The 9,657-nt window shown below is 31.9% G+C and overlaps 1 protein-coding gene across 1 annotated transcript; it reads left to right on the top strand.

The window, feature by feature from the left end:
* Positions 1–2,744: 2,744 nt before the first annotated feature.
* Positions 2,745–4,830, top strand: LOC136231088 (cytochrome P450 71D445-like). The gene is made up of 2 exons (XM_066020345.1): positions 2,745–3,773; positions 3,922–4,830. The coding sequence occupies exons 1-2, from the start codon at positions 2,862–2,864 to the stop codon at positions 4,546–4,548; spliced, it is 1,539 nt and encodes a 512-aa protein (XP_065876417.1). The 5' UTR covers positions 2,745–2,861; the 3' UTR covers positions 4,549–4,830.
* Positions 4,831–9,657: the final 4,827 nt, after the last annotated feature.

Raw genomic sequence — 9,657 nt, 5'->3', positions numbered from 1 at the left:
TTTTTTCTTTAACATGTCAACTTATTTTGTTGATTTTGATTTTACTCGTCACAATAACTTCTAATAGAATTTGCATTTTATATTGTTTATTTTATGTTTAGTAATATTTAATTTTTTTTATACCCAATCTAGCCTTGTGATGTTTCGGTCCTAGCTCTGCCACTTGGGTTCCCTATCATCTTGCAGCGAGCTTCCCTTTTCCTTGTTGAAGTGGGTTTTTTGCACTTGGTACTTCCCGTTCATCGATGAGGTTTTTAAGTTGCGATTTAAGTTATTACTTTTTTCAGAGGTTTTGAGTGCTTTATATAAAATTTAAGAAAATGACCAACTAATAAAATGAAAAATATAATATTTTAGAAAATAAAGTAAAAATAGTTATTCTAGTAATTTTGACGTAAATCACTAATTAGACTTTTAATCAATATTTTTAAGTAAATTATATTTAATACAAAATACATCTGAGTAACTAACGGTGTCTTCTATGCTTAGTTTGTTTTTGACAAAGTAAGCTTTTGTTTTTTCCACCATTGGATGAACTTACTTTGTCAAAGTTCATCACCATCCAATGGTAGAAAAAACAAAATAAAGTTTATTTTGTAAAAAAACAAAGTAAGCATAGCCTAACCCATAACTTTAATTTTTAAAAAACTTTTTTATTCATATAAAATAAAAAAAATAATATAATTAAAAATATCTTACCAGCAATAAATATAATATAAAAACAATTAAATCATTTCAACTAACCGAATATGTCAAATTTTTTTTATCATTTAGTAAAATAGTTCATACAATTTTTAATTTTTGAACAACTTATTATTATAACCGGATGCTTTTAATAATTTTTCTATCCGACTTCTTATATTAAGCACCAAGACTTCCAAATCATTTAGAGGATCCCCAATTAAATTTGGACACGTGTATTGTGATCCACACTGAATAAATAAAATAGTTGAGTTTCTTATAATACATATAAACCCGTATTATACATGTCAAAATATGTATAGAAGGTTATTCATTTAACATGGAGAACCAAATGGTTCTAATAATTTTCCGATTCTCAGTGGTGCTAGTTTCATCTGAAATTTGTCTTTTTCCAATCAATTTTTTTTTTTATCTTTTAGTAAAATAGTTCATACAATTTTTAACTTTTCAACAACTTATTATTAAAACCAGGTGCTTCTAATAATTTTCCTATCCTAGTTCTTATATTAAACACCCGACTTCCATATCACTTAAAGAATCTCTAATTAAATTTGGATATATGTATTGTGATCCACACTAAATAAATAAAATAGTTGAGTCTCTTATAATACGTATAAATCCATATTATACATGCCAAAATATGTTTAGAAGGCCCGAGTGTTTCTAATAGTTTTTCTATGAACAGTGGTGCTAGTTTCATATGAAATTTGTCTTTTTCCAATTAAATTGTTATTGTTCATCAATTTTTTTCTTGGATATCTCCAATTTCCGTGAGCCAGAAGTTCACCTTCTGATCTCTCAACACCTGGTGATCTCTTGGTCGTAGATCTGAGGTGACAATTGCGACCCGTGAGGACATCTTCAAAAAAAGTGGCTTTACTTTTGACATTAATACATTACATACAAACTTTTCTCCAGAGAAAACAATACAATACATTGCATACAATAATAATTATTATAATATAATAAACATGATGACCGCAGTTATACTAAATTACACACACTTGTTGTCTATTCAGATAGATTGTCTTCAACATTTTCCTTATAAGCATTGAAATCAACAAAAATAATAATAATTAATGTTGACTCATCACTCATCACTCATCATCGGAATATATATAATTGTTACTTAAGTTTTAAATTTTTTATTCGTAAATTAGAAAAGTATGTTTTCAGAAAAAAATGAGTTTTAAAATGTTAGGAAGATAACAAGTTTATTAAAAAGAAAATGAGTTTTATAGGATTATAATGAATGACTTTTTATATTAAATTATACCACTTAAATCAATTCAACTATTTTAAAATATTATACTAATACTAAAAACCATCAATATAAAATAATATTAAAAGACTGTAAAGAGTCAGAACCATACTATTCAAAAGTATAGTTAGTGTTCGGACCGCCGAGACCTGGATTAGCTCCGTCATTGGTTAGATTACTCTTAAATATGGTACTTCTTGAAAATAGGATAAATTATATTGATGACCACTGAACTTTATCCATTTGCATGATATGATCTTGAAACTTCAAAATATAATATAGAAACCACTGAACTTTATATTTTGTTGCACTAAATATTAACTAACCTCTCAAAATTACTCTCAATGACGTCAAAATGATAATATTCAAGAATTAAAGTCGTTAAGAATGATATTTATTATGAAACCACATTTTTTATTTTTCAAAATCACTATTGTTGGAGTTTTCTATCTCTAAAAATTTAATTTCTATTTACTAACCAAACAACACATGAATGGAGAAATTCTACTACGGTCCCGATTCATTAGACCTTACCAATAGAAATGTGACTATTGTACACTTTCTTTCCTTACACTAATCATTTTCCAGTGAGGTAGCATTATTCTCTTTTTTCATTGGTTGGGTGTCGAAGTTCTCCACATGAATGACATATGGCATAAAAAAAATAACAAAAAAGAAAAAGAAAAAAAAGGAAGAAAGAAAGAAGCCGCCTTAAACTAAAAGCACACTTATTTATGAAATAGATTTAAAAGAAACACAAAAGGAAAAATGGTTTAGATATTTAAAACCAAATATGTGGATATCCTGTGCTATAAAAGGAAATGATTTATCCCCAATTAATGGACACTCAAATTTCCATCTTTCCAATCCAATTTAAACTATTTGAGTTTCAACTAGGATGGAATCCCAGTTCCTGTCCTCTAGTTCTAACTGGCCAATAATATCCATGACAACCCTCATTTTCCTTGTTCTGATATGGAAGAAATTCAGAACAAAAACTCCAAATCCAAAGCTACCACCAGGTCCATGGAAGCTACCTATAATAGGAAGTATGCACCATTTAATTGGGTGTTTACCCCATGAGAAACTGAGAGATTTAGCCATTAAACATGGACCCATCATGCATATTCAGCTTGGTGAGCTTACAAATATTATCATCTCTTCTCCTAAAATTGCAAAAGAGGTTCTTAAAGACCATGATGTTATCTTTGCTGAGAGGCCTCTCATGCTCTCTGCTAAGACCATTAGTTATGACTTTAAAGACATCAGTTTTGCTCCTTATGGAGATTATTGGAGACAACTCCGGAAGATTACAACCATGGAGTTGCTCAATGCCAAGCGTGTTCGCTCATTCAGATCAATCAGGGAAGACGAAACATCGAAGCTCGTCCGGTTGATTTCATCATCATCTAATGAAGCTTCAGGATCAGCTATTAACTTTAGCAGTTTGATCAATTCTTCAATCTATTGCATGACTTCAAGAGCTGCTTTTGGGAAGATATGGGAAGGGGAAAATGTGTTTCTAACATGTTTGGAGACATTAATTACTGAATTTGGGAGAGGAATTAGTATTGCTGATGCATATCCTTCTATCAAATGGCTTCAGATGTTTAGTAGGATAAGGGCTAGAGTTGACAAACTTCACCATCAAATTGATCAGATTTTTCAGAACATCCTTGATGAACATAGATCAGCCAAAAAGGGACAGCAAGGAGATCAACTAGATCTTGTAGATGTTCTTTTGAATCTCCAAGAAAAAGGGGACCTTGAATTCCCTTTAACTGATGAAACCATCAAAGCAGTCATCATGGTTAGTGTCTCTATTTATATTCATTCTATTATGATAATGGGTTAATTAATTAAATAATAATAATAATAAATAAATACTGTTATCACGCATTTTGAAATTATTATTCAGAATTATCTAATATTATATTTTTTAAAATTTATTCATCTAGGATATATTTATTGCTGGTGTTGACACTTCATCAACAACAATAGAATGGATGATGGCGGAACTAATGAAAAACCCTAGAGTAATGGAGAAGACACAAGAAGAAATAAGAAAGATATGTGATGCAAAAGGAAGAGTAGATGAAGCGGATTTGCAGGAATTTAACTATCTAAAGTTGGTAGTAAAAGAAGATCTGAGACTACATCCTCCTGCTCCATTAATGGTTCCAAGAGAATGTCGGGAGAGTTGTGTGATTGATGGATATGATATACCAGTTAAATCTAAAATCATGGTAAATTTATGGGCAATGGGAAGAGATAATAGATATTGGGATGAGCCAGAGGAATTTAAACCAGAACGATTTCAGGGTAGTTCAGTTGATTATAAAGGAAATAACTTTGAATACATTCCATTTGGTGCTGGAAGGAGAATATGTCCGGGAATGGCGTTTGGGATAGCCAATGTTGAGCTTCCACTTGCCAAGTTGCTATACCATTTTGACTGGAAACTCATTGATGGACTCAAACCTGAAAATCTTGATATGACTGAAGTTATTGGATCAAGTAGTAAAAGGAAATCCGATCTCTGCATCATTCCCATTCCATACCTTCCTCCCACCTCAACCAACTAACATCCATCTATTACAATCCAATAAGCATGCTTGTATCCATTATTTTTCCAAATATTGCCATTTTGATATGTTTTCTTCTTCTTTCTATTATAAGGTTATTGGAATTTAAATTCGAAATGGTGATATTTTGTGGCGACATTTAGTGATTTTTTTTGTTTCAGCCAATAAAGGTCGATAAGAATTCTGTGAATTAATATCATTGTTTGTCATGTTTGGGGTTCAAATTTAGACCATGTTGGTAGATAATTTGTAAATCATCATCAAAAATTTGTGGTTTTCTTATCTTGGAGTGAGTATGTCTATTCTTACTTAAAATTTATTTAAAAAAAATGATTTTCATTGTTTCAACTTAACATTGGTGAAACTTCTCACGAATATGATCTTTCAAGGAAGATCTAGTTATGCATTCCTACAAAAGAAAGGTGAGTCGATATCTGATATGAGAGGCTTCGACATTCAAGTATGTATGGGGTTTGAGAGAGTTACTAATTAATGAAGCAATAATAGTCCATTTTTATCAATATATTGCAATGTACCTTGATGGACTGTTTATGAATGAGCTCTTAGTCCGAATAGAATCCTACCTCTTTAGTAAATGATATGACTAAAACACATGTACAAAATTAAGTGCACTTTAACGACGCAATTAGTATCTAATGAGACCATAGTCGTTTCCAAGAAGACTTATAAAGCAACTACTAAATTTGTGTAAATCAACTCATATCTAAGCTATATCTAGCTTCTATAGTGGATTGTGCAACTATTTCTTGCTTCTATTAATAGAAGACACATGCCCATATTACCATGTCCTCCAAATAACTCAATAAATGGGCTGCCAGGAATCGAACCCAGGACCACTTGGTCACACTGGCTATAATACCATATCATGAAACTGTTTTAGCTAAAAGCTCAAGCTGATAGTTAAAGGTCCACTTCGTATTAATAGCTGATAATGCACATCCTCAGAACCGGTCCAGCTAATTTCATCTCAATTTTTTCTTTTTCAGCTCAAATTATTCTTTTTAATAAAACTTTTCTTCAACCAAACTAGTTTCAAATCAAAGTCCTTAACTTCCATGATCCAGAAGTTCACCCGAAAATTCCCACTACTGATCTTTTGGGTCACAGATCTTAGGGGTGATTGAGACCCTTGAGGAGCATCTTTAAAATGGTGGCTTTACTTTTGACACTTATATATTCCTACTATGACCACACTTATACTTTAAAAAGAATCTTATGAGCATTCAAATCAACAAAAGAAAATAATAATTAACAATCTCCTTTGTTGACTCCAGGGCCGGCTTGCCTTTTAAGGCAGCCAAGCCGACCACCAGGACCCTAAAAAATTGGCACCTCATATCTATCTTTAGTTTAATAGGTTTATACCATCATGAAATTTAATTTATATATCTTCCATCCAAATTCAATATATATCTGTCTATCAAATCCAGATTTATATATCTGATTAGCAAATCCATATCTTATATTGTCTATCAAATTCGTATTTTACCGTTTATCAAAAATTCAAAATCTTGCAACGTTTCTTTTTCTTAACTTTAAATAACATATAAAAATAGCTATATATACTATCAAAAACATAGATTAACTTTATTATCTATTGAAAATGAGATATTAAAGGACATTGAATTTAAAATTTTAATTAGTGATTTTGCATATCAAAAGGCTAGAATAATTTTTAAATAAATATTAAATTTTATGTTACATGAGTATATTTTTTCATCTTTTTATCAATTCTAAAGTATTTTTATGTTAAAAGAATAGGGGTAGGCACGGTTCGGTTAACCGGTCCATTAGGCAAAAAAATTAACTGACCCGTTATTAACGGTTTTTTAACCATCCAAACCGAAACCGGTTCATATCAATCGGTTAACCATACAACCGGTTAACCATTAATTTTGGTTAGGCTTTTCGGTTAACGGTTTTTAACCAATTCTCACTAGTTAACCATAAATCAACGATTAACCATAACTTTTACCTAAACCTAAATTTTTAAACAATATTAAAATATACATAATTTCAAAAATTCAAACGAAATAAATTCATATAAAAGTTCAGAATTCAAACATAAGTGCCGAACTAAAAAATAATCCATGTTTTATTTTTTATTTTTTCAAAGAACTGTATTTATTTATTTTTAAAGTAAAGCAGTATAATCAATGTTATATATTTATATTAATATATGTTATAATTTATGTTAAAGTGTACTAGTACCTTATAATTTATATTATATAATATATTAATTTTTTTAAATATATATTTATTAAACGGTTCGGTTAACCGTTAACCGTGGTTTTTCGACACGCTAACCCGAAATCGAAATCGAAACCGGTACCTATCTATTTTTTTAACCATTAAAAAAACCACCGGTTCAGTTAACCGCTTTTCCGGTTCGGATTACCGATTTTAGGTTCGGTTACCGGTTTGACCGGTTTCTTTGCCCACCCCTATAAAAGAGGAAAATGCATATAAATATATATATGTATTACTATAATTTTATTTATATATAAAAGGTCTAGATTTTTTATCTCGTCTAAGGCCTCAAATAGTCTCGAACCGGCCCTAGTTGACTCATCACTCATCATGGGAAGATATAAAATGTTAGTCATCCCATGATGAGTTTACGTGTTAAAAAATATAACATAGTTAAAGTTTTTTAATAATATAAAATCTATATCATAAAATTAATAAATGCATATTAGTAGAAAAATGCATTTGGTGGAGGCTTAAGTTGCCTAGTTTTAAAAAATAAAAACATAAAATCTAGGTCACACTTAGAATATGTTGTTTCTTTAAAATATAAATATAAAAAGTTAGGATACCAAATATAATCTTAAAAGTTTTGGGTGAAGTGTTTAATCATAAAGTACAAAATAATCTAAATTTAATTCTAATATTTTTAAATAAAACCAATTTTAGGTTTACGTTAGCTAAATTTTGAGGGCTTGATTATTGTGAATTTGTAACATCGGACATTCCAAACATCAATTACGTTTAAAATATTTAATATGTCACTAATACAGTCATAAAAAAACTTGTTAAAATGCATACAACTAAAACGTTTTTTTTTAAATTGGGACGATACAGTGATTGGAGACCTGACATCCTAACTAGGCCGGCACCCCCTGGCTCTACTACTGTAAAACTTGAAAGAATAGAATAAAATAAAAATTATAATGTCGAACAAGGGGAAAGAAAAGGAAAACAAAACCAAGAACAGAAGAATCAACGAAATCTAAAGTGATCAGCATTAGAAAGGTCATCAAAAAGCAGTGATTGACAAAAGGATGGAGCAGTTTGCCACCAAGTTATGTCGGTGGAGGAGACGCCGAATCGTGCTAAGGCATCCGCTACACGATTACCTTCTCTGAAGATGTGGGTAATCACAATGGACATCTGCAAGCATTGGTTGATGCATTTCATCCACTCTTGGTGAACTGAGCAGAGGACACGTGGTGATTTTTATTTTAATTTATTAAGCATCAACATGGAATCAGATTCAATCCATAGGTTGTGCCAGTTTTTCTCCCAAGCCAGATCAACTGAAAAAATTAGGGCCTCGGCGATATAGGCAAAAGTTGTTGAAATCGGAAAGGCAAAACTCCCTTTAGAAAATCCCCGGGATGTTCGAAAAATGCCACCTGCACCCACAGCTTTAGGAGATGCAAGTGCAGAGCCATCCACATTTACCTTCAACCAGTTTTGAGGGGGAGTGATCCACCGGACTGCTATGATGTTTGGAGTAGGAGGTGGCCTAATCGGTTTTGGTCCCTTAGTTATGTGAGAATTAGTTCCAGAGGGGGGGGGGAGGTTAATGGAACTATTGAGGATTTAAAAACTTTTCACGCGTCAAACGTTTCTCACAGCACGCAACACGACTCAGAGTGCAAAGATTGAGGTTCAGAGGCAACGTTAGTTGATTACCAACTAAGATTGCTTTTGTCCTTTGTTCAGAAGACAACACTTAGAGGACTTCCAAACTTTGCACGTTTAAGATATTACTCTGGTTTGTTTAATGGTTCCGAATTAATAAGCAATCAAATATACGGAGTAAGAGTTAGAAAATGATACTCAACAGATTTATCCTGGTTCGGCCTCCTAGAGTTAGAAAATGATACTCAACAGATTTATCCTGGTTCGGCCTCCTACCTACATCCAGTCTCCGGAATTTGTCTTACGAGCTTTAATTCACTACTAAGCTCTTTCTGGTAGAGCACAAACCCTTACAATAGTTGTTGGGCCAATTACAGAATACAAGTAATGGAGAAGACACAAGCAGAAATAAGAAAGATATGTGATGCAAAAGGAATAACAGATGAAGCGGATTTGCAGGAATTAAACTATCTGAAGCTGGTAGTGAAAGAAAATCTGAGACTACATCCTCCTACTCCATTGTTGGTTCGAAGAGAATGTCGGAAGAGTTGTGTGATTGATGGATATGATATACCAGTCAAATCCAAAATCATGGTAAATTTATCGGGCATGGAAAGAGATAATAAATATTGGGATGAGCCAGAGGAATTTAAACCAGGACGATTTTATGGTAGTTTAGTTGATTAAAAAGGAAATAACTTTGAATACATTCCATTTGGTGCTGGAAGGAGGATATGTCCGGGAATGGTGTTTGGGATAACCAATGTTGAGTTTCCACTTGCCAAGTTGCTATACCATTTTGATTGGAAACTCATTGACGGACTCAAGCCAGAAAATCTTGACATGACTCAAGTTATTGGATCAAGTAGTAAAAGGAAATCCAATCTCTGTATCATTCCCATTCCATACCTTCCTCGCACCTAAACGAATTTACATCCATCTATTACACTCCAATAAGCATGCTTGCATCCATTATTTTCCCAAATCTTGCCATTTTGATACGTTTTTTTCTCTCTATTATATGGTTATTGGAATTTAAATCTGAAATGGCGATATTTTGTTGCCACATTTAGCGATTTTCTTTGTTTCAGCCAATAAGAGTCGGCATGATTGCTATGAATTAATATCCCTATTTGTCATGTTTGGGGTTCAATTCCTAATTCACTGAACATTTAGCCCCTATTGGTATATAATCTGTAAATCATTATCAAGATTTGT

The sequence above is a fragment of the Euphorbia lathyris genome, chromosome 5, assembly GCF_963576675.1.
Source record: "Euphorbia lathyris chromosome 5, ddEupLath1.1, whole genome shotgun sequence".
NCBI lineage: Eukaryota > Viridiplantae > Streptophyta > Magnoliopsida > Malpighiales > Euphorbiaceae > Euphorbia > Euphorbia lathyris.
This window is presented reverse-complemented; position numbering and strand designations above follow the sequence as displayed.